This window comes from Trachinotus anak, unplaced genomic scaffold (assembly GCF_046630095.1).
Source record: "Trachinotus anak isolate AG129_WGS33_773 ecotype Australia unplaced genomic scaffold, CSIRO_AGI_Tana_v1 ptg000005l, whole genome shotgun sequence".
NCBI classification, from domain to species: domain Eukaryota; kingdom Metazoa; phylum Chordata; class Actinopteri; order Carangiformes; family Carangidae; genus Trachinotus; species Trachinotus anak.
The window spans coordinates 20,321,779-20,347,549 of NW_027273856.1; the positions used below are offsets into that span (position 1 = coordinate 20,321,779).

General features: G+C 42.0%; 2 protein-coding genes across 6 annotated transcripts in view; both read left to right on the forward strand.

The window, feature by feature from the left end:
• The first annotated feature begins 3,546 nt into the window (after positions 1-3,546).
• LOC139621883 (echinoderm microtubule-associated protein-like 1) lies at positions 3,547-12,763 on the forward strand. Of its 4 annotated transcripts, none has more exons than XM_071478829.1 (8): positions 3,657-3,788; positions 7,093-7,314; positions 8,139-8,333; positions 8,958-9,087; positions 10,755-10,856; positions 11,322-11,353; positions 11,547-11,573; positions 11,853-12,763. In XM_071478829.1, exons 2-8 carry the CDS (start codon positions 7,146-7,148, stop codon positions 12,125-12,127), a joined length of 930 nt encoding a protein of 309 aa, XP_071334930.1. In that variant the 5' UTR covers positions 3,657-3,788; positions 7,093-7,145; the 3' UTR covers positions 12,128-12,763. The 4 variants fall into 4 exon arrangements, with proteins under 4 accessions (XP_071334932.1, XP_071334934.1, XP_071334930.1 ...); XM_071478830.1 differs by having other exon boundaries at positions 11,325-11,353; positions 11,853-12,364; XM_071478831.1 differs by lacking the exon at positions 7,093-7,314 and having other exon boundaries at positions 3,547-3,788; positions 11,853-12,364.
• Positions 12,764-15,320: 2,557 nt separating this feature from the next.
• evlb (Enah/Vasp-like b) overlaps positions 15,321-25,771 on the forward strand; it is a 43,984-nt gene continuing 33,533 nt past the window's right edge. The window contains exon 1 of one of the 2 annotated variants that reach the window (XM_071478827.1): positions 15,321-15,612. In XM_071478827.1, the coding sequence (XP_071334928.1) occupies positions 15,608-15,612 (5 nt within the window). In that variant the 5' untranslated portion in view covers positions 15,321-15,607. Of the gene's footprint in view, positions 15,613-21,344; positions 21,375-25,771 lie in introns of those variants that run through there. The other variant, XM_071478828.1, reaches the window with a different exon arrangement.

The window sequence follows — 25,771 nt, forward strand, 5'->3', positions numbered from 1 at the left end:
CTTCTGTATGTGGGTTTTTATTTCAAATGTTTTTTTGTTGCCTTAATGAGCCAAAGTGACCTGTAAGATTGTTCCAGCATTATTTAAAGTATTTTTATGTCTTTATTCAAACTCAAAAATCACTGAGGGTAAAGCCCTCATTTGCAGTGATGTTGAAAAATACCAAAAAAGAACATCAATTAAAACATACATGTAAATACAATATATAAATAATGTAATAACAAGAATCCATTAAAAAAAGAAATTAAAAGGTTAAAGATTAAGAATCTAAAATGATGAACTAATTAATTTTCAAAGTGTTTTGTAGTGAGGATGGGGCAAAGAAGCCGAAAGCAGGTCTTCAAAGCGTAAGTCAGTCAGTCAGTCAGTCAGCCCTGGTGTGATGTGATCCAGTGGACCAAACTAACATTGAAGTGAGATATGACGGCAGTCTTCCAATAAGGGCCTTGTAAATAAACAAATACATATGCAAATCATATCTGGATACATTTCAGACAGCAGGTGGGTTTCAAAGGTCACCTTAATGTTTCTTTAAATTAATTAAATCCCCAAACTGGTTAAATTTTCCTCTCAAGGAGCATCAGACTTCTCTGTATATACTAACTGTCTTTATACATAACATACTACTGTATTAAAGGAAAACTGTTCTCCCCGTTCAATAGGATGTCAGTTGTGCAGTAGTCTCCACACGAGGTCAGTAGTGAGACTGTACACAGAGGTCAGGGTCAGACCCTCTGTGACCTCTGCACCTAGGTACTAACCAGGACATACACTACCTGGTCATCTGTTAACTTTAAGGGAGCAGGATGCAGATTTTAACCCTCTCCCATGTTTCCTTCTCCCCTCATCTCCTCTGTCAGCAGAGTCCTTATCTGTCTGTGACCTTTATCCCTTGTTCAACCTTAAGGCATTAGGAGTGGCCAACACACACACACACACACACACACACACACACACACACACACTATACTACAGAGCCTTAGTGTATACACAGGGATAACAGCAGCCAGAGAAGATGATTAGTGTCTCATATTAATATAACCAGCTGCACACTTTGACCTCAGAGGCCTGTCAGCTGCACCAGTCTGCTCTAAGACTATTGGCTGATTGTTCTCACCTTCTTTATATATAGTGTACAGGAACCTAGACAGCAGCTTAAAACCAAGGTATGGGTTAGACTCTGTTGTAAATCCTTGTAGATCCTGGTAAAATATCTGCACATTTTTAATTCAAGTCTGGTTTGCAGTATATATATATATAAAGTATTATTATATATAATATACAGAATTATATATACAGTAAATCCATGTAGACACAAGGGCATGTACAGTAATACATAGGAATGTATGTGGAGGGTATTTACAGATAAGTACTACAGATATTAATTCGATTTTGGATAATAATAATATGCAAAACTCACAGTTGTGGTTATTGTTGTGAAGTTTAACACTGAGACTTACACTCTCACCTCATCCTTTATGTGTGAATTATTTTCTGACACTCTTATTATGTTCATCACATTTTCTCCTGTTGTTGTTTATATAACCAATGTTTATTTTTTTACCCTATTTTCTGCCCAGATTGGATCGCATATTGTGTCCCATCATAGCTATATTAATACAACAATCAAAATTATGATAATTAATTGTAGTATAGCATCACAAGACATTAATATGCTGTAACTGTAGTTCTGGAAAAATCAACAATGCATACACAGAATTACATGATGTGACAGTCTGTCTGTCTCTGTTGCTCTTACATTTACACAGTGGTTGAATGGAGCCAAGTACATTTACTCATTTACTCAAGTACTTAAATGTAAATTTAAGGTACTTGTATTTTACTTGAATATTTGCATTTAATGCTACTTTGTACTTGTACTCTGCTACAATACAGAGGCAAACATTGTCTGTGTGCTTTGCAGATTAAGATTTTACATGTATGAGTTTAGGAAACATAATGCAATATTAAAGATGAAACTAACCAACGGTATGTAAAATAGTTCAAATCAGCTCCGGGATGACCAGCTACAGCAGTAAAACGCTGCTTACACGTTAATGCATCAGAAATTATGATCCAATAATATCATAAATAATAGTAAAACTTGCTCACATCAGTTCGAGTACTTATTTTCAGTGCAGGGCTTAAACTTGTGATGGAGTATTGTCACAGTGTGGTGCTACAACTTTTACTTAAGTAAAGAATCTGAATATTTCCACCACAGCTCTTACAGAAATGCATACAGATATAACAGGAAGTACGACTGTATGTGAAGTCAAAAGAAATGCGAAATACGGTAATGAAGGAAAAAAACATGAGAAATGAAAATGAGAGGAACAGAAAGGTAAATCCTTAGTTATTATACAGCATGGCCCATTTAAATGTGACCACTGGCTATGGTCAAGAGTGCTTTGCCATCTTTTATTTCAATGTCTGATCTTGTGGAACATCAGGAAAAGAAATGTCGTGCAAAGCAAATTTTTTCACATTCTTTGGAAAAGACGACTTCCGCTATGTGACCAGAAAGCTCGGACAGATCAGCAAAGAGAAGCATCTGGCAGAGAATCAATCCAACACATGCAAAATAGACAGAAACCCAGCTTACACTGGGGGAGACCCCCACACTCGCCTAACTGGCTTTTCATCTGCTCCTGTTGTCTTTCTCTGTTGGTCTAATTACCACGTCCGGCTTATTGTCCTCTTGATGACTGTAATTAATCAAGTTCTGCTCCCTAATCTCTGAATCTCATCATCCTTACAGTGCACCAGGGCTGGCCACACCGGATGGTAGCCTGATGTAAGCTCTTTTGGGGAATGTAATTGTGCGCTTGTCTGCAACTTTGCACCCAATAGCAAATGGCGTGGTCCCACCCTGCTGTGTGTAAGTGTGTGTTTTCCAAGCACACAGGTCAGTAATTGTTACTCATCGCTTTCCTCCTTGAAGCAGTGGCTGCGCGTTTGCAGACAGGAGTTATGCAACTTATCTTTCAGGAAGTTATTTTGAGGCCTTTAATGTAAAAGTGTTTCCCTCTCCGAGGCCTCCCTGACCCCTGAGCCACAGCCTCAGTCTGAGGAGACCGTTGATATTTCATGTTTGATTGCGAAAGAACTCAGTTAAGAGGCGCAAAACAGTCACAAAGAGACACAAAACAACCACAAAGATCTGCGAAAAAAAAACACAGAGAGATGAAAAATGACCATGAAGAGACACAAAACAATAAAAAGGGACACAAAATGACAAAAACACACACAAAACTACGAAAAAATGAGACACAAAACAACAACAAATTATTCCCTTGCTTGCAGCTGTTTTGTGTCTCTTTTAGGCTGGGGGTCCTGTACAGGAGGGATGGGGGGCCTTTAACCTGCTTGTGCCCAGGGGCCTATTTTCTCATAATCCATCCACAGACTCTTGTCCTCCCTTGAGCTTCAGATGGCTTACCAGGTCCTTAATCTGTCCTCTGAGTGACATCACCCTCGCCCAGCACCCTGAAGACACTCCTTACAGGACAGTGGGTGAGAGGGAGGGAGGGGAAAGGACTTTAGGGAAGGTGAATTAGCCCAGCAGTGAAGCGTATGAGACTTAGCAGGAACACAGAGGATCACTCAGACACACTCTGTCAGGGCCATGGCAGCAGGCACAACAGAGGGGGACACACACATGGAGGAGCTGGTGGACCAGGGTCTGGGGATGGAGGAGACCGCCCACGACCTGCTGAGGAGGCCTTCACTGAAGGAGAGCTACCACAGCGATTCACTGCTGGCACCGGACACTGACTTCATGACAGGTAGAACACGAAGTGATGATTCCTCGTAGCTCCTGTGTGTAGCCATGCAGATGGATTTTTTATTTGCAATTTCTGCCTCACAATACAAAGGAGGTGAATACAGTTTTGTTTGATTTGGTGTGTGGTGCTTAAAGCATTGAAAAATTACATTTAAAAAGTTCATTTAATTCCCAAAGATGTTAATCTTAAAACCTGTGTAAATAAAACCCAAAGTAACTGCGAGGGGAAAGTGATAAAACTGAACTGACCCTTTAAAGTACTCTGTATCAATAAAGTGCATCTGAACCTGTGATCGACAAAAAGAGATGCACCGCTTATACTTCCTGTCTTTTATCACACACTGGGTGTGTGTACATGTATGCTTTGGACAGGTTTGATCTCGTTGTTTCTGCTTTGTCATCAGAAAAAGAGAAAAATAGCTGGTGAAGTAATGCATGTGTCACTCACTGGCTGAAATCAGCCAGTCTAAGTCATTTTAATGTGAATGAGTTGAAAATGAAGTGGCTGAATGAACCTCTTTGGCTCTGAGACTCAAATGGCACAACAGGTGCGTCTCATGAGACTGTGTTTTATATTAACACATTGTCTTCTGTGAAAGGTTTACACAGAAAAAAAATTAAAAATGGTGAAAATTCAGTTTTAATTGGGATCACAAACGCCCTTTAAAACCTGTTGCATAACCTCATAAATACAGTGAGTGGAAATCTTTTGTCTTTATCGCTGAATTGTCAGCACTTGCACTTAGAGGTGTCACTTTAACCTGCGCAAAGACTGGTTTTGAACAAGCAAGTGAAATTAAAAACTCGTCCTGCATACCTGCCCAATGTGTCACACACCACACAGTCAAGTTGTGGGCGCTAGGGAATGTGCCTCGGCCGCGGAGGTTTTAGGGAAATGCCCTGTCCCCTCGGGGATATTAGTATCAGTGGACTAATAAGTGAAGGATTGCTTGTACACACGTGGCCTGTGTGTGTCAGCATGCAGGGTGCTGATAAGAGCAGACAGATGCTGTGTCTTCATTCAAGAAACACCATCTGTGAGCAGAGATTAAAACACTCCACTGCTGCTCCGCGTTGCAGTTATGCCTCAATGTATTTTCATTTTGCTAAAATGCATAATAGGCATCATGGATTTTGAGACTATTACCGCTGCCATTGCTTTGTGTACATGCATGAATGTGAGTGTGTGAGTCACGGGCACAGAGATACACTTAACGCATGTATTTGTATGTGTGTCTACATTTGCATGACAGGCGTCCAGGGAGCCTGCCTTTTCTTTGTATAGCTGAGTTAGTGCGTTAGTGAGATTGAGCTTTGGGCTGCTAATTCCCTTTTACAGCACTGGGATTATGTGCTATTCTAATCCCAATCCCATATGGGGAGTATGGAGGAGGCCAGGACAAGAGGAGACACAGAAAATCACAGGCCTTCACAGTCACAACTCCATGAGAGACAGATTACAGCTGGCTGCATGCTTGAATGATTATACTGTAAGTCTTTGCCCGCAGCAGATCACTGCTGTCAGGAGGAAGCCCTCATATCTGAAACGATTTACAGTTAGAAGGAAGTGGCAAAAATGTATTTTAACGCTGTGCATTTTACAGCAGGTTTTGAGGCTTTATAGGAATTATATTGAAATAACCATTACTGATATAAAGGTGGATAAAGGATGTAACAATCATTTTAGTTTAGTTAAATTTACTTTCATACTTGGCGTGGCAGGGGCTGGATGTAATTTCAACAATTTATCCATGACTTTTTATCTATTTCAACCACTGATTTCAATCATATATCCTTGCTTTTACCTGTTTCAACCATTTTTTCATTGTTTTGAGATAACAATTTCAACTTTGACATACTGTAAGTTAACTTTTAAGCTGTTTATCCTCTACTTATAGCTAACTATTTCAACCATTTATTCACTTTTTGAATCATATTTCGACCATTTATTACTTTTGGTGTATTATTTCAACAATTTATCCATTAGCTACTTTAAGATAACAATTTCAACTTTTCCATACTTTAAGTTAAGTTTAAAGATGGTTAGGTATTACTTCAAGCTATTTTCCAACAATTTTTTTCATTTTTCATTTTTTAAAGATAATATTTCAACCCAGCCAACTGGGTATTTCAGCTGTTTTGCTTTTTGCTGTTTTGACTGTGTATCCATGAGGTGACTTTGAGCTAACTGTAACAGATCGTTGAAACTCTTCCATTACTTTAAGTTAACTTTTATTTAAGCTGCCTATGATTACTTTTAGCTAACTATTTAAACCACATATTCATACCGGCTTAACTAGTCAGCTGTTTATCTTAGCTCCTTCAGCCCTTTCTCTATTATTTTTAGCTATTTCCTTGTTTATCCATATGACTATTTAGCCATCATCCCTGGATATATTTGAATGAATTTAATCTAATTAGTTGAACTGCTCCACAGCCTTTCCACATGCCCACTGGCAACTACAGAAGTAGACCCTAATCCATATTTGTCCTCTAGTAAAATTTAAAAAAACAAAACAATAATAATAATGATAATAATACATACACACATACATACAGACACAGATTATGCAGCTGAATCCTGTTGCTCATAATCAATGTTAGCTGCAGTAGAATCATGCTTTCATGCTCATATATATCTGATTCCTCTTTCAGTGTGTGTTTTTAAGCCTTAGTTTTCACTCTGCTGCAGTAAATCATGCACTGGTTTTTATTTAGCCTCTGCCTCATTCTCCGTATTAGTGACAGTGACCTGTAGCCTCTGTAACACAGTGCATGTGTGAAGATGAAGATGTTTACGGCAGCACATCACAAGACACATTTCAGGTTTATTCCTGCTGTTTCCTCTCTGTGTCTCATCTCTCACAGTGACAGAGGACTTATGTGTGGGGGCGGGGTCAAAGAGGCTCAGTCTGAGGGATTATCATTGCAGTCTGCACACCCACACACACACACACACACCCACACACACACACAGAAGCACACGCAAACACACGTGCACAGACAATTTAGGCTGAATTGGACGACTGCTGAGTTTTTAAGCATTATCAGCCCCACCCCCACCTTACACACACCCTGAGCAAAAGGGCTTTAAGCTCTGTCATACACATCACTGTGTCCCAGAGTGTATCAGGCCACCACTAGGGAAATGTGAGAGGATCAGAACATCAGACACCTCATCTCCTGCTGCAGATGACTGGACGCTGAAGACAAAGACAGACTAAACACCAGAAAGGCTGATCTGTTAGTGTGTGTATCTGTGTGTGTATCTGTGTGTGTGTGTGTGTGTGTGTGTGTGACATAAGCGGAGCAGAGGCGATGAGATCTTAGTGGACATCAGCCAGTGGATCAAAATCAAATGGAGGGAGAGCCAGCCTTTCCTAGTGGAGCCAGAGGAGGAAATAGGACCGAAAGGGTGTGCTCACGAGAGGAGAGGAAGAGGAGGAAGACGTCTGGGGCGGTGGTGGAAGGCCCAGCCAGCCAGCAGAGGCACCCTGACTGCTCATCAGTGTCCAGTGTCTCCCACGGTACCCACCTCTGAACTATTACTGTACTGGTGATGAGCAAGGTGTACAAGATGACTGAAAGAGAAACTACAGTGCTCACAAGGGATGAAAGAGTTTTGCATGTGTGCCTTTGTTTACATGCTGCTGTGTGATGGCAGTGTGGATGATCTGCTGTGTCCAGCTGTGCTGTGACCTCATTAGCCTGATTTCTGCTATACAGGCACGAACAGAGGATACTGCGGAGCTTATTCCTTCCTCTGATAATATTGTATCTTGTTGTCAGAAGAGATGACAAGAGCATCTATGGCAGAGTTTCACCTAGTAGATAATGTCTCTGCTGTACTTTTATGCTAATATTTGGCTTAGATGCAGAAGCAATTTTGTTATGTTTGATTCCTTCACCAGTCCGTCTCTTACATTACAGGTTTCTTAGTGAGCAAACAGCTGAGTGGCACTTTCGTACTTTGTGACTGGAGGATTCATACTCAAGATTTTCACTTACCAAACTCCTGCGTGGTTTCAGTATGAGTCAGTTGCATATTCATTTCTGTCTTGGCATCTTTCCCTCCCCCTGTGTGTGTGGTTATGTTTCTAACTGTCAACCTCTGAGGCATCAGTTGGTTAACAAGGTCTCTCTGACTGTTGCTCTGTGATATTTGTTTTGCTCTATGGAATCCGCAAATTGAAATATATTTAGACATGGTTTAGAGGGTGGCACTGTCTTCAAACATGTCATCAGTTATGTAATGTAATTGCTCTGGTTTAAACATGTCACGCATGCAATCTTATCTATCTATCTATCTATCTATTAAACCGACACATCCTGTTTTCTATTACTCCTTCAGATGACCGCAGCTCAGCCACCAGCGGCCTGGATGTGGCCGACCGGCTGACTTATCTGGAGCAGAGGATGCAGATGCAGGAAGATGAAATCCAGCTGTTGAAGATGGCTCTGGCCGACGTCCTGAAGAGGCTCAACATCTCTGAGGAGCACCAGGCTGCAGCTGCTGCTGCTGGCAGGAGAGCTCCAGGCGTTAAAGGTGAACAAACAGTTCACACATCTCTGTGTGGATAACTGTCACTATCCACGTGGCTGTAAAGTACGTCGATGTGTACAGCAGCTTTTATCTTGTAGATCTGCACTGGATATTGGAGAGGACATTGATTTCTTTTAGCTTTACTAATGCATTAGTAACAGTGAGTGTTACAGTAAGCCAGTGTTGTAAGTGCATCCAGACCCTGACAACATCATGCAACATTACTTAAATCACATTTTCAGTGCATCGAAGCCAACAGGCACGATGCATTTACACCACATAAATACACAAGGAATGATTTATAGTAAGAGGGCTGTTACTATATTGTATTATTTGCTAAATATAAACCATGTCATTATTCTTTTATATCTAAGTCTGAAGGTTGTTGGCTTGTTTACTTTTTAGAGTCGTTTTGAATCTGCCTTTTATTTTATTTTCTCGAGTCGATAAAAATATCAGAGAAAAAATAAAACATCCATGAAGATGTGCATACAATTCAATTTAGATTTTTTTTTTTTTAATAAAAGAAAATAGGTCTGAATAAATCATATAATTATATCCCTTTACACCCCATACACAAACACACATACATCATATTCACCCTGGCCTGTGTGTGTGTGTCCACAGCCAGGCCAGTCTCTCTGGCTCTGCCCTCCAGACCGCCCATGGTGATGTCCGGCTCTGCCTCCCTGAAGAAGAGCTCCACGCTGCCCTCCAGCTCCACTGCCAGGAACTACAGCCCAACACCACCCCGCAGGTAAAACACTGCTGCTCACTCTTGGAGGCAGTGATATGATCTTATGAGTCAGTCTCAGGTCCACAAACATTTCTTTAAATGGATCATTTTCATTGTTGATCTATACTTTTCAAGGCTTTTGGTTTCTCAAATCAGCATTTGTACTGTCAAGCAAAAAGTTTAAATCGGTGGGGGAAAAAAAAATCACCCCTCTCATCTCTGACATCACATCCAGGGGAATGTAATGTAAAACTGTTTTAATGAGGCGGCTCACAATGAAGCTTCAGCCTCAGATCTCAGCTTCACTTCCCGTCATTGTATGTGCAAAACCAGTTAGCAGACACCCTCCATTACCAAGGAAACACTGCACATGAATGCTCAATAATTATTCCAACACTCACCTTTATTTTAAAGCAATAAAGCAGAAAACCATTTTCTGCACATCTCTTCCTCTCAATTACCTTCCAAATGACACTGCCATTACACAGCATTAGTCTGAGGGTACTTCATGATAGGTTCTCACTGTGGTACCTTAATGTGCTGCTGCTATATCTGGGTATGCTGATATAATTGCACAGAGAGAGGTAAATCTCCATTCACTTAAGAATGTCTGTTCAGTATTAGGATGAAGAGAGACGCGTCATCATCATCACCATCATCATTAGCAACACTGGTTCATTTCCCTCCACTCCTAGTTCACCTTTTCTCTTCACTAATTAATCTCCTCTTACCTGCTCTCTCTCTCCCTCTCTCTCTCTCTCTCTCTCTCTCTCTATATATATATATATATATATATATATATATATATATATATCCCTCTCTCTCTCTCTCTAGCTCTGAACTTTAAGTTGAGAGATTCATTGTTTTGTGTGTGTATTTATCTTGTGAATTTTAACACTTAACAGCCCCACTGACCACAACCTCTGTCATTACAGGTGCAGAGGTTTTCTAGAAACAAGTCAAGCTCAATTCTAATAAATAAACAATGTGTTTAAATACATTTTTCCATCTGAAATGCTGCAACTGAGAAATTACAAAAGCATCTCAGATTTTACAGAAATGTTCCACACAGTCTGTGTGATCAAGAACTGGATCTCAAAGATGATGGATTATGTGCTGTCTGGATTTTCAAAGATCCAACCCCATGTTTCCAGGCATATTAAACACAAATTTTTATCAGACATGTTTTTTCCTTTAAAATGTTTGCTACCTTTTTAAAGAGAGGAATTCAAACCATATATATTCAAATGGCTGCTTTTCAAAGTAATATATTTAAACTCTATGAATTTAGAAATGTTTAGATTTACATTGAGTATTCAGAAGTGATTAAACTTGACATTCAAGTTTGTTTTTCTTCCTCACAAAATTAAAATCCTTTTTGCCTTTTTTTTTCAACTGACATAAAATGCAGTACAAATTTAAAGCAACATAGAAAAACTATACATAAAAGTGCCACCACAACCACTACAATTAATATTAATCCTGTTATATCAGCAAGATGCGCTCCCTTAAACATAAATCTGAATCTCCTCAACTTAGTAGCTGAAGGTTGGGTCACTTTTATCATTTCCTGTGCACTGAGAGGATGTGGGTTACCTTGTTCTGTTGCAGTTCTAGTTTGTGGTTTAGACTGTTACGTTTGGTGCATATTTAAAACATAAAAAGAGTAACTGTTCTTTTCCTTCCAGTGGTGTAAAGAGCCCACTAGGTAGTGTGAAGGACAGCCCATGTAAGACTGCCAGAACCCGACCCACCTCTGCAGCCTCGACGTGTAAAAAACCTCAGGAAGGGTAAGAGGCTGTTCTTGAATTTCTAAACCTCCATACAAAAGTCCTTTGAAAGAATTGCATTTTCCTTGCTGTTATATTATTGTTTGTTATTATATTGCCAAATATATATCTAAAACAGAATACATTTTCACCACTCATACCTTCAAGTCCTCCCCTTTTCTCTTTCTGGTGTGTTTTTCCCCATGTACTCTTCCTGCAGGCCAGGATGTACTGTATGTACTGGCCGATCAAATTTCAATCAAATCTCTCAAATCAAATGAAGGTTATTTCCAACCCTAACATCCTGCTGTATGTGAAAACACCTCAAGTCATAGGACCTTTAACTGTTTAGTCAACCTGAAACTGATGTGTGAAGCGGAGCCCTGTTACAATACGATGTTTATTCTGTTGAAATCTCTCTCAGATTCACTGACTCTCGCTTTCTGTGTCACTGTCTCTGTCTCTGTCTCTTTCTCTTTACAACAGCAGCAAGTCAAAGGAGGCTGCAGTGAGTGTAGGTAAGACAGCACTTTCTTTTCCCTCCTGTAACTGGCAGCATTCAGCGTTATAACAGGAAAGTAAAACAGCTGCTGACTAAGCCTTTATGAAAGAAAGATAAGAAGGGATCCAGCAAAAAGCCTGACATGACAGTGGTTTTGTTTGCTACATGTAAATTAATGTCACCTCTGTTTTTGTGTTACTTTGTTGCAGGGACAAGACGTGTGACACACTGCAAAGGTAGGCTTCGCCCCTGACTACACGGGAAATACTTTAGTGAATTATTCTTTAAAGCTATAATATGTGGAGTTGAGAACTTTGTTTTTGAGTTGTTATTTTATGTTCATCCTTCGTTTTTTCACATCTCACCATGACGTGTGTGCCTTCCCTCCTCCCTTGCACCCCTGTCTTTTGTTCTTTTTTTACTCCACCTCTTTAAAATATCCACACTATCTGCCCTCCGACCTCCACTCTGTCTGTTCACTCACCCTCCTCACCTCATTTCACCACTTCACTTAGTGACTATGCAGATCTATCTGAGCCCCCACACAAGAAAGACTGGGTCTTCTGAGACCGCCAAAGCAGCGCCTGCGGTGCCTGCTAACAGCAAGCTCGCGGCCGCACCCAACAACCCCCAGGTGAAGGGGGGCAGCAAGCCAGAGACGAGGAGAACGACCCCGACCTTCACCTTGAACCTGCAGAAAACCACAACCAGCCAGAACACAGTGCAGGACACATCCAGCTACAAGAGCCCCATCAAGTCGCCCAGCCAGTACTTTCAGATTTGTTACTGAGGCAAAGGGGATAGAGTTTAGTAAACCCAAACTATTCAAGGCCTCAATCAACCAGTTGAACACAAACTGCAAATAAAGACTTTCTCCCGTTGATTTTAAATTGGGGACGAGTGCACTTCTTAAACTGCAGGGATGACCTGATTTTCCTCTGTAGGTCGTAAAGACAGCACGAGCACTTACAGCTTTTTGAAACATTTCCATTAACAAGTCTGAGTAATTAAATTAGTCCGTGCAGTGTTTGTGGCGTGATTATTTACTTTAAGGGTAGTATGAAAGCTTCAGTGCGTTTTTAGACTCCTCGGAGACCACAGCGTAGTCGTAGATCCATTTCTCACATGCTAGTACCTGCGTATTGTTTGAATGCCTGTGTTTACTGTTAACATGCTCTCCGTCAAGTCTTCACTCGGCCTGACAGCACAGATGTGTGTCTGTTGTCGTCTTTGAGCACTGACTGTGTGATGTAAGAGGGAGGCTGTGTTTGATGTCGCTGAGTGTGTGTCTCCATGCCAGTTTGCTGTGATATTTCAAGTTTTGTAGTTGATGTTCCACCTTAGCCAGTACACAGGATGCAGCAGGATCAGCCAAGAGGCTCAGCCTAGTTCAGGAAAAACAATAAACGACGTGTTCTGACCACTAGTGAGATGGTTTTTCTTTATTATTATACCTGGAAGTGTTTGTGGGGGGCTGTATGTTCGTGGTAGTTGGTTTCTGTTGAACTGAAGAGGTGACCTGAATAAAGTCCCATCATGCTGCACTATGTGCTTTGATTTCCTGCCACAGTCACCTTAATGTGACGGTGAAGCACTGCCCTGATGGTGGGAACGGTCTTTAACAAAGTGACTTCAGGGCACAACTGGACACTTTGATGAGCGTGTGCCGTGACCTTTGCAGGTGGATAAACAGTCAGGTGAAGATGCAGGAAATGCTAAAGCTGTGACTGGTACATTTTCATCTGTGAATCAAACTCCACAGAATCTGAATACAACTCGGGTCAGGAGCTGAATGCATGATCAGATGCATCAAAATTATTCAGGTATCTTTTGCTTACTCAGCACATCATTCCCATTGTTCTAGCAGGTTCTAGCAGGCTTTGTTGATACGCCTTTTTAGGGGTGAAAAACAATAAATTCTGGGCATGTAGAAACTGTTTTAGCCTTGTTTGGAAATACACATATTCATAATATTCACATTCATATCTATCAGTGTGACTTTTCATAAAGCTGTGTGAGGCACGATGAGGTGAGAAGGCTCCATGTAGGCACAGCCTCAGCGCCCTCCTGTGGAGATAAAGGCCAGAGACCCAAACAGAGACACAGAAAACACTCAAAGGTAACATCATGTAAAGATGCACCAGTGGCTCCCGATCTACTGGCCTGAATAAAACAAAAATTCCCTTAAAATAAGCACTGGTCTGTTTCATGATCACCAACATGTGGCCAGTGTGACCTCAAAGTAGGTCCTCGCTCACCACGTGAACCGCAGCAGAAATTCTTGTGCTCTTTGGAAATTAGGAGGACCTCTGCTGGAGGGAACAAAGAACTGCTACAGGGTTCAGCTTAATGCTTGAGATAATCCATTATTACCATAACATGAGATGTGTACCAAGAGCATTTATAATTACGAACTATAAAAAAACACAAGTTCATGTATATTTTATTATATTAAATCTATTCTTGGTGGTGGTTTTGTCTTGTGCCAGCTTTTAACGAAGCAAGCTATTGTGCAAGAACAACACATTAGACTTTCATGATGTTGATGAGGATTTAGCCGCAGTCTGACTCCCACTGTGATGCAATCAACAGGGAGTGTTGGCAGGTGGCACTTTTAGTTTTAAATGTGATGTGATGCATTTTCGAGATCATAGTGCATAATCAGTATTTCACTTTTTGCAAAAAATGCTGAATACCCAGAGATTATGTAAACAAGTTGATAGAAAGGGGAGGAATGACTAAAAAAGGAGAATAATTCCCAGCTGTGACAAGTGATAACAATTTCATATATTTAAAGTCTTCTCCCTACTGTCCTCCATATACACTGATGGAGAGATAAACAGGTAATTCTATCACAGTGTGAAACCATGATGTTAGTTTTGAAAGTTGGGATACAAACAGATTTTAAACACTCAGCACTAAGCAGATTGACTTGAGAGCACAGCCTGAGTGGAGTTTTAACTGTCTGTCTGTCTGTCTGTCCTCCATGTGAGGAAACAGCAGCTGGCTGACGCAGATGCAGACAGATGTTATAGCCGGTCAGGCCTGCCTGCTGAGGTGTGTGTGCCACATACACTCTGTCATTTTTATACTGCACATGGTATCACTCCATGACTTTTTTAATGTTATTAGTGGTAAGTAGTTAGCGATCAGTCAGACCCATCAGTCAGAGAGCTATGAGGGAGATATCACAGAAACGAAAACACAAAATAAAAAGTGATGACACAGAAGATGATGAAAAAAAAAAAGCTATGATTTGAACTCAGTACATTGGCATATTACGGAAACATGACACTTATCTTAACCAGTGTCTGCCACAAAACATTTGCCTTTGAGTCACAGGTTCAATTAATCCAGATATTAGATACAACACACACACACACACACACACACACACACACACACACACACACACACAATAACATAGTTCTGTCTGGGCAGGGTCTTAAAGGCTTCAAGTATTTGTAGTAATCACGGTACTTTACTTTCCAATCACATCACTGATTTTCCTGTGAAACTAGTTTCTTCTGCAGTGCAATAAAATAATCATGATCATCTTATAACAGTATGTTTTTTGTTGTTTTCTGGAAACAAAAACATTTTTGACAGCTTTGTTTCTGAAAGAATCAGTGCGCGTTTGTTTTTTCGCACCTGCCTGCACGGTAGCTGCACCACCGCACCGAGGGCGCCACCGTGCAGCAAAACCGTCCAGACTGAAATATCTCAGCAGCCTGGCCCCCGCCACACACACACACACACACACACACACACACACACACACACACACACACACACACACACACACACACCACACCCCCCACCCCCACCTCCCTCTCCCTCTCTCTCTCTCTCTCTCTCCACATCCAGCCTCCCAGTGGTTGAAGGGAGGAAAAGATGGCACCTCAGAAGCCGCTGTCAGACACTCCGCCCGGCTTCTCGTCCTCCGGACAGCGGCGTGCCGCCCTCTGAAATGGCCTCAGCCGAACCACCAGCCGCCTGACAAACACCGAAGAACAATTATATATTTTATACAAGACAGACCTGAAAACTGTGGGCATCCGTGTAGCATTTTCCACACCCTGTCGCCTTTTCCACCCTCCACATCTGCCCGTCCAGCCGGCTGCATCGCTGTTTTTTATTAAAACACCCAGAGCTGCCGCTGTTGGATCTGGATCTTTTTTTTTTTTATATACTCGAACTGAACTCAAGGGCAAATCACTGAGCAGACAGCAAGCATTCTTCATCTCACTCAGCCGGACAGGAGAGGAAGATGAGGTAAGCAGAAGCATGCGTTGCACAAAAAGCGCAGGCTGCTGTGATTCTGCTGCGCATTATTCTGGGACATTAAAGATAAAAAATAAAAAATAAAAAAAAAGCGTTTTAAGCCAGAGCATCCTCTTAACAGGCATGCTGTTCGTTTTACTGGCGCAGTTTGACTCAGAGGCCTGTGATGGACATGTCACCGCAGCACAAAAGGTGTATCACAGGACCCGGCGGGTCACCTGTTGGCCGACAGAATACCGACCTTTAAGAGGAGCTGACCTCAGATCAGCATGCCCACACCCCCACAGACACAGACACGGACACAGGGCAGGCTTTGATATGAACCCATCTCACATGTACTGACTCCAGCTCGCTCTCTGATGTGTCACATGGAGGTTGTCTGCAGAGAGATGGACGTGCTGTCATGGAAACCAGACCCTGCTTATACTAATCAGCGTCGGCATGGTGGCACTTGGTTGCGACAGAAAAGCGATCATGTGCGTTCATTAGTTAAACCCACCTCTCTGCGCTCACACACCTTCCCGGCTGCGGGCCAATCAGCTGCGAGTGTTCATTACGGCATCCAGACACAGCTGTCTCAGGGATGCAAGCACTGGGTTTAGTGGCTGACCGTGAGAGCCTATCAGGTGAGCTGATACTGCCAGGGCCCAGCGTTGCAGCCAGTCAGCTGAGAGCCTGCTGCTACCCGGGGGGGGGGGTGGGGCACCAGCGTTTGGCACAGGTTCACCATGAGCAGGAGGAACCCAGAGCTCACTCTAATTACTGTTGGCACTGAAATCTGTGTGTGAGAGTGTGTGTGAGTGAGTGTGCCCCAAGGTCAGAGCGGGGTTTTTTGCCAGATGCCCATAGGTCAGTGTCTGTTTTACAGTCAGACGTCCCCCTCAGTCTCTCACTGCTTTTCTCTGCGCTGCCTCCGTCTCTCTGTCACCTCAGCTCTGTTTTATACTAATGGTACCAAACACACTCTTACGTGCCTGGACGTGGCTTTGCTTAAAGCTCCAATACTCATGTATGTTCACACTGCTGTATGCAAAATGGTGAATCAGACAAAATGCCCAGTGACTTTTTCCATTTATATACAAGAGATCATTTTTGCACTGATCTCTTGTAACTAATAAAAAAACCAACTTGTGCCTGTGCACATCACCCAAACCACAGTTTTGCAATGTCACTGTCAATTACGTTTCATACACGGAGAGCAAAATGTTTTTCCAGAGGTTTTCTTTTTTTCTGGGGTGTTCTTGGAGATGTTTTGCCACAGTCTATGATCTATTTTCATTTTCTCCAGCTCTAAACAGCTCCTCTATTTCCTTTGTGTGTGGCATCGTAGATTATATCAACAACACACCCAAATAATCGAGCATTTTTAGTATGCATACTGAGATTTTTTGAGTATATATTCTTTCGTCACTTGGCCAAAAACTGCTAAGTCTCAGTGTGTAGCATGTTGTTATGACACAGCTTTATTCCTTCATTTTTAAAGGACCTGAACCTTATCAACTCAGGGGAATGTGCTCATGCCTGTGTGGATCCAGTGCATATAGATCCATAAAACAATGCCAGTCATAGAAGAGAATCTGTGTTTTGATCTGAACTACCCTGACAAGCTGTCTGCTGTCACACGTGCTATTTTAGGTGTTGTCTGACAGCTGCTTAAATGCACAGCTGTGATTTACGATGAGTGATTCTGTGCTTTACGGAGGTGCTCTGTAGGTGGCAACATAGACTGTGACTCACCACAACAAGCCAGTGCCTCTTGCAGTTCGTTGCAGCTCAGCTGGATGCCACTGAGTGTGTCTCTGTTGTTTTTTTGTTTTTTTTTTACGTACATTTGTACCTGCATCGGTCTCAGCTTTGGTTCTGTTGAGTGTGTGTGTGTGACAGTGTCCAGCAGCTGATCTGGCTGTTTGTGTGTCTTTGCTGCAGTCCTGATGTAGTATGCACGTTAGTGAGACACAAACAGGAGATCTAAGGAGCATTGGCCTCAGTGCTGTGAGCTGCTGTTCAAGCATACATTAGTGCTTCATTAATGCGTTCATTCATTCACGCAACATCAGACACACTGCAGTGTCAAGTCAAAGAATCGAGGAAACAAAGTTGTTGTGAAGTGTTTTGAAAGCACCCAGATTTTAAGGTACATGTAAATGCAATCACATCATATAAAGTCCACTATATGTTCTAGAAAGAAGATCAAGTTTTAATTTCTCATGCAACACTGCGGCTCTGAAGAACAGACTGCTCTGTTAAACAGGAAATGAACAGCCATACTTCATATGTCATAGTTTGAATTTGGTTGTAACATCAACCAGCGTCCATGCTTGATAGATTTTGATATCTAATCCTATTTGGGGTTTTCTTTTTTCAGTCTCAGAGAGAGTCTAAACCAGCACAGTTACCGTATCTGTTTCTCATTTATCAAGATTAGTTGAATCAGTTTCAATTATCTCCAGCTGTGGAGACGTGGAGGGTGATGTAGGTCTCTGGGGGAAAATCCTGAGACAGTGAAGCCGGGGTCAGTGGTTCTTGTCAGGGATTTGTTTAGAGGGACTGATCCCGGACTGGAGCCTCTCTGTCTGATTCCTCTTGTGGAGGCTGGGCATTTGATTTTCCCAGTTCCCTTCTCCACCATTTATCCCTCTCCCCAACTTGTTGATTAACAGGCTGTTTTCCATGTTGACTCTCTGGTCTGACACGATGGCAGGTCTTGGATTTATGATGATGCACTTGCTGCTAGCTTTTTCGCTGCTTTCTGTAATCGATACAGACTCTGCGATGACTTCTTTGCCGCTCATACTTAACTGCAGACCTCAGCACTGTAGTGGGACTACACAGACCTGATAAGATGTGAAAGATCTAAAACTGATGGACTAGTAAGTAGATCATTGGACAAAATGGTTCATGTCATACAACTTCTGGGGATGGGAATGTTAGTCAGACGGTATCTCGAAATCTATTTGCTGCGTTGCTTTTAAATCTGGTAAAGATATTAATGGTCCTCAGAGAATCAGTGCTACTGACGTCTCCTTCAGCAACACCATAAAGTTGACATTTGTTGTTTTCAGTGACATACTGTATCTCAAACTGACGGATGGATAGTCATCAAATTTGGTAGAAATATTAATGTTCCTCTTAGGATGAACTGAAATAACTTAGGTGATCTTTACATCTCGTGCCATCATCAGGTTGCAAACTACATTTTTACATTGTTGACTAAAAACCTGCAAAACTTATGAGATTCCCATTACTTATTTAGTGCTAATTAGCTCATGCTAGTACACTAACACAGTGAACATGGTTGACATTATACCTCCTAAACATCAACATGATAGCATTGTCACTGTGAACATGATTCATTGCTTTACTCGCTTTTGTATCACTGTGCAATGAATAGATCACAACTTGGAGAAACTCTGAAGAGCATTTTCCACTATTTTTGTTTAATTAATTTTTCAGACTAAAAAAATATATATCAATTAATCACAAAGAAAAAAAAAGACATGAAAGTAATCGTTAGTTGCAGTCTGCTCCCACTGAATTCCAGTCCTTAATACTCTAATTTGATGTAACTGACCACAAACCATTTCTCTTTATATGCAGATCTTAAGTCGAATGAGTCTGAGTAGATTTCTTTCTTGTGTTTCAGTTTCCGACGTAAGGCTCTTGTTACTCAATAATCCTGTTTTAAAGGGGGGAGGGGGGGGGGCATGGTATAATACCCTTTTAAAACTTTGTATTGCATCTCTATCACAAGATTGACCCATTGTTGACACAGTCCACAGAAATCATTCATAATGGATTTATATTAACTGTCTATCAGTCCCGCAAGTAACAGTCCTTCTTAGTTCAGTGGCATATATGTAACAAAATGATTTCTTTGCACATTTACTTGTGGCCTGACCCACCACTCATGAAGTCTGACAGCAGGATTGATGTGTGGTCCTGCCTGCAGCCCACCTCCTCCATTTGTGAGGACTGGAGCGTTTCATCGTGCTCCGACAGTGGTGTGCGGGCTCTATCGATCCGACGTCATCACTGTTGCCTGATGTGTATTGACAGGAGCAGTTGGTGGTATGTGTGTGACCCATATGAATACCAACATTAGTAGTAAGTGTGCGCCGTGTTAATGCAGGACAAAGGCGAACGCACAGAAGTGAACGCAGTGTCATGCAAGTGTGATAGTGAATGAGTGATTCCCCTGTGGCTGTGTTTAAGAAGAGAAGTTGCTGTTGTGAGAGGATGATGTGTACTTCCTTAGCGCGCTGACACTGTAAACCGGTGTTCAGTGCATCTGGACCCTGACGTGAAATAAATCATGGTTTATGTTCCGCTGTAGCACAGAGTCATGAGCAGCAGTGGAGGTCAGATTTCTCCCGGTGTATTGTTCTCAGTGCACAGCTGTGTGCTTTGAAGTTGCACAGGTGTGTGCTCTTGATTACACCCTCATATAAAGTTACAACCTTAACGTTTAGGTATTTTTACATGTTGTTCCAGAGATGTTGGAAACTCTGACTAACTCTGAACCGCAGGTTACTGAGCGCATAGTCGTCTCGTGTTCCCTCGACATGATAAACACTGCGGCGTTTTTTAAGGTTGGTTATGATCCTAAAAATAACTATCACCATCTGGTGAATAGTTGAAGGTGCTGTAATTAATATTTTCTTATGACTGCGCATGTGAAAAGGGTCGAACCCAGACATAATTATCACCTGATCCCCCTCAGATCTACAGAGCGTTGCAGCATCTTTGTTATTAACACTAATTTGGTTCATCGGCCCGCAGCTTTACTCTTCGCTCTCATCATCATCATTTCAAAACGCATGAATACAGCTGCTTCCAGCACAAAACCTCTGATAAACCTGCACCAGAACGTTAGCAGGTGAACATAGTGTTGTGTTTAGCAGCTGAAGAGCCTGATGTTTTTCTCATTAGTTGGTGGAGACCAGAACAGAGCTAAAAATAATACCGATACTACATGCCAATAACTATAAATACCTTTAGATGAACTTTTTCTTGATCATGTTTTGGCCACTCACAGCGCTTCCTGTTAAAGTTTGGGTTATTTGATGTGAGGTTATGTGAGGAACTGATCTATAGTCAGTGTTTTACCTGCAGCAGATTTGGATCAGAGCGCTGCCAGTTTAGAGAAGCAGCAACAAAACGAGGTGAGGTGCTGCTGTGGACTGAGGCAGCAAAAATTTATTTTAGCCACTTAAAAAAAAAAAAACGTGCACAGAAAGCAGCTGATATCAGTTTAAGTGTACGCTATATTTTGAATTTTTTCACCACTTTATCTTGCCGTCAAACAGTCCTCAATGTAAGAGAGGTTGGTTAAATACTCTGAAGCTGACGTGAACCTCTGGCTTCGCACACCCATCATCCGCCCCGACCACCTCCCTCTGATTTGTGTGCAGCACTGGACTGGAAAAAATGTAGAGACCAACATAAACCAGGCAGCGAGGCAGGCTCCAGTTTTGTAGTACATAAACATGGCTTGAGTCTTTCTACAGAACCATGATGCCTTTACTGCCTGTCAGCACTTTTGCACTTGCCAGCTACACTGTAAACCAAGTTTCTTGAGAAAGATTTTGTTAATGGACATCTGTGGCACTGAAAGTTCAGCTGAGGCAGATGTTGTTTATTTTCTCTGTTTGCTCAGGGAAAATTAATGGACCTCCAGTGACTCATATATATTTGTATGTTGCAGAAGCTGTAGCTTACACGTTGTGCCGTGACGCTGCAGCCACATCGCATCTGTGAGTAATAACAGCCATATTTCCCATAACGCAGCACAAAATGGAGAAGAATGGTGCACACTGTGATACATGCAGTGTCAGGTGTGAGGTCACATGTCTTGTCTCTGTTGTGAATCTGTATAATAACACAGTGCATTCTGGGTGACAACAGTGTGGATTATGAGTCATAATTATGCACAATGAGGCGTCAGGAGGCAGAGCGATGAGGCTGATCTACACAGACGCGTGTGTGTTTAAGAGCGAGAGAGAGAGGTAATCAAATCTTTGTGAATGAGAGGGAAATCACTCCCTCTTCCTTTTCCCCGCTCTGCCTCCCCTCCCCCTCTCTGTATCTCCTGCCAGCTCCCATTGGTGTGCGGCGTAATTAAAATGATCGGCTCATGTGAGTCAGACGGTGTGTGCGTGCTGTGTGTCTGTGCATGAGCGCAATTGTTTGCAGCTGAAATTCAATCCCCAGGCCTGAGAGGATGAGCTAGTGCGAGTTAACCGAGAGGACAGGAAACGTCAGAGATCTTTAAACTCCTCGCTGTCACACCTTTCACACTCATTTAATCCCTTTTCTTTCTCCACCTCGCTTTACCTCGTGTAGCGTGACTGCAATACAGGTGGATTGTGGGTGTTTGTGGGGATGAAGGGAAAGGGGAGTCAGATTGGATTATACAGAAGTACATGTGACTGGAAAGCTAGAAGACCATACAGTGTAATCTGTATGGTTTTGCACAGTAACACATTTTTGTTTGTCTCTCTACTGGAGATATTGGATTAGAAATGAAGCAGGTCAGAGTGCCAGGAGTCATCTTTAATTTGACCGTGTTTATATCCATGCTGGGTGAACTGTGTAGGAATCATAACTGTTTTTATCCATAGTCTCAAACCAGTTGAACAACTGGCTTCTTGGGCTTCGTGGGTGTGTGTCATTTTATCATGGCTTCAAGGTCAGCGGGTCATTTGTGTCAGTGCCAGTAAAACATAACGCCATGAGGCTGAAATATCAAAATAAATTAGAAACAATAGCAAAAAGTATGTGTGTTGAAATCAATTAATCAACTGGGCCTCAGTGTAGTAGCAAGAAGCAATTGCAAATGACCTAGAAAAACCACAGAAGATGTGAAGTGTAGTGGATAAGACAGGAGCAGTCAAACTGTCCAACAGGTAAACAACAACCTCCAGAATAAAAGTACAGGTGTGTAAATATCCAGACTCTTAATTTCTTAAGTCAAATTTTAAATAAAAGTTAGTGCTCAGTATTTGTGAATATTGGATTCTCTATGTGGTGTGTGTGTCAGTGTGTGAATCATAGAGACGTGTAACTGTATCAGCAGGAAGTTTTGTGAAATTCAGCCGTCACTGTGGAGTAGATGCAGATGCATGCAGAATTATACGCTCTTTCACAAAACTTACATCACAGAGATGCCAGATGTTGGACAACTGTACATCCTCACACTCAGGCAGAATTAAACACATGAAGTGGTAGCCTGACACATAAAATAATAATGAGGTGGGAGACAGAGGCAAATAATGCTGACATTTACAAAGTAGTATTTTCATGGGAGCTGTAACGCTTTGCTTAAATGGAAATAAAAACGCTATTATGAGCTTATTCAAGATGTGCTCAGAGTAAATCTTGAACACAATGTTGCAGGACATGATCTGTACAATCTTATTAGGCTTCATAATAAATATAATTTGATAACACTTGATTTAAGTAAAGACAGTCTTTAGAGAAGGTAACCTTACTAACATTAGATAAGGCTCCTCTCCTGCTGCAGCCTGAGAGCTCTGTCTTAGATGTTGCATCACCTGTAAAGTCAAATATGAACTGCATTGGACTGGACTGTGCTGTAAAAAAATAAAAGTGTGTTTATAAATGCTTATAAAAAGGGACTCCTCAGCAGTTTCCAGCAGGTCATGTGTTTGAGTCTGACGATGTAACAGAGCTGAAACTCAAACAAACCCACAGCCTGAAGTGACATGTGAGCACACTTTCTCTACACTCTCCCATCAGCAGCGTTGTTCTCTCCATCTTTGCTTTGGGTGCTTCACCCATTTTCACCTCAAAGCTCGATCACACTCCCCCACTTTATCTTGTCCTCCCTGCCACACTCCATCTCTCTCTCACATATGGACACACACACACACACACACACACACCTTCACTCAGTCATGCTGTGTGTCCGACAGAAGGCCATACCTCCTGCTGTATGCTAATAGCCACGTTGATACTCTGGCATTTTGCTGCCCTCTCTCTCTCCCTCTCTCTCTTTCTCACACACACATACACACACACACACACACACACACATACAGTGAATGGAAACGGAGGTGTGTTGCTTCGAGGATTAGAGTAGGTCTAGTGTGTGTGTGTGTGTGTGTGTGTGTGTGTGTGTGTGTGTGTGTGTGTGTGTGTGAGAAAGAGAGAGAGGGAGAGAGAGAGGGGGATGGGGGATGGGTGTACTGTAAGTGTAAGTGGAGGCTGAATGTCCTTTCATCCTTTCACCCTTCCTGTTCTGCCTCCCCTCTTTTCTCTCTCCATCTTTGTCCCTCCCCCACATTCTTGCCCTCACCCCGACTCTCTCTCTCTCTCTTTCTCTCTCTCCATCCAGCTTATCTCATCCCACTCAGAGGCATTTAACTCTCTCTACCTGTCCGTCCATCTGTCCACTCCTCTATCCCCTTCCCCTCTCACCACCTGCTTCTTTTACTCAGCCCCCTCCCTCATCTGATTACTGTAAAAATCATCCTTCTTCTCTCCCCCATCTGTGACCCTGGATCTGTCAGTCTGCTGCTTTTTCCTTCTCTCAGTTTCTCTTGTTTTCTTCTCACTGACACAGTTTCTCCTCTGCTCAGAAGGAGACTTCCACTTCTACATTGTCTATTGTTGACAACGAGAACCCGATGGTAAACAAGTCCTTCTGTTCTTGAAAAGAAAACTTGAACAGGAGTGAGCAGTCTTTTTCATCGAGAGAAAGGATTCGTGCAGTTGCATCAATAGAAATAATGCAGTGTGCTGCAACTGTTTCAATGTGAGTGAAGGCTTTGAAGACTGAAGAGTTTAAGAGAAACGGCTGCTGCCTGTGTTGTGCTGCTGCAGTTTCATTAGGAAAGCATGTCATCAATTGATTTTACTGTCCTGTGTACAATCTGTATGGACACACACTGGCCACTGGAATAGTTCATGTAGTGTATAAATCCAGCTCTAACCCACAATATACACACATGGTAGGTCTCACAAAAAAACATTTCTTTCTACAATTTTTCGATTGTGTCAAGAATTTTCTAAAAGCAGATGCTGGCAGAGAAAATGACACACAGGCCACTGTTTTTAGATTTCTGAACAAAGTTGATTTACATCAGAAACTGCTTAAATCATCTCTCTGCTTTGACAGATTTCCTTTTGCTTGTATTAAGAAAATAAAAATGTTGGGTCTCAGAGACTAGATGCTTAATTACAGAATCAGTCTACACAATATCTGCCCAGTAAGGTCCTGACCTGACAGACTTTTGCTCTGAAATGAGTGTTGGCTGCAACAGTTGTGTATTGTGTTGTGTGTAATATGTCATAGTGGAAGATAACCAATGCCTCATGAAGTCACAACAAAAAAATAAATAAAAACTGACAGTAGAATAATGTTTTATTTTGAAGTACTCAGCCTGTGAAAACAGAGGTTTAAAATGTGGCGTTGCAGGAGCTGATAGAAAGTAAGTGGTGATGTCATTAAGGGCATTTTGGCCTTTTTATAAACTGGGGCACCAAGCTGAACAGATATAGGTGTTTACCAGCTAACGAAAGTCTAACTTTTAGTTGCATTTAGTTGCTTTTTAGTTGCATTATGGGAAATGTAGCATCCATAGCTGTTGGAGCTTGATCACCTCTGCTGCTTTGATTGTGACCATTCTTTGTCAAACTGGACTTTCTGAGCCTGAAGTTTGTGGAGGTGCAACGCAGATTATCTGGAGTTCCCCTCTATATCTGTGCAGAAACTGCTGTGGAGCTGTAACTGTGCCTCATTCCTGTGAGGGGGGGCTACATGATGCAACTTATTGCAAGCAGACTTTAGCAACTTGAAGTAAATATGTTTTTTCAGGGTCTGACAAATATGTGAACTAATATTACACGGATGTAAGAAGAGCAAGGGTGAAATTTTATTGGCACAAAGATTTGTGACCACACACCAGTGTCGGCAGGCAAGTAAACTGCACTGAATTGCTGTCAAATTGCCATGTCCCCTGCCGTCCACACCGATTACAGAGCAAACCATGTCATCCAACAGTTCCATAGTTAGTCCAATCAATCAAATTGCCCGCTGGCAAAACACAGCAGGGCAGATGTGGGTGTTGTAAGCAGGGTGAATTGTACTAGAAAGAGACCACGGGTGGGATATTTTCCTGGGATGTCA

What these genes read in the sequence shown, in the direction of transcription:
- LOC139621883 (XM_071478829.1), top strand. Translation starts at nt 7,146, where the DNA reads ATGGAGGGAGAGCCAGCCTTTCCTAGTGGAGCCAGAGGAGGAAATAGG. An exon ending in AGCCCAACACCACCCCGCAG is followed by an intron (nt 9,088 to 10,754) that starts GTAAAACACTGC and finishes TTTTCCTTCCAG; the next exon opens with TGGTGTAAAGAGCCCACTAG. An exon ending in TGTAAAAAACCTCAGGAAGG is followed by an intron (nt 10,857 to 11,321) that starts GTAAGAGGCTGT and finishes TCTTTACAACAG; the next exon opens with CAGCAAGTCAAAGGAGGCTG.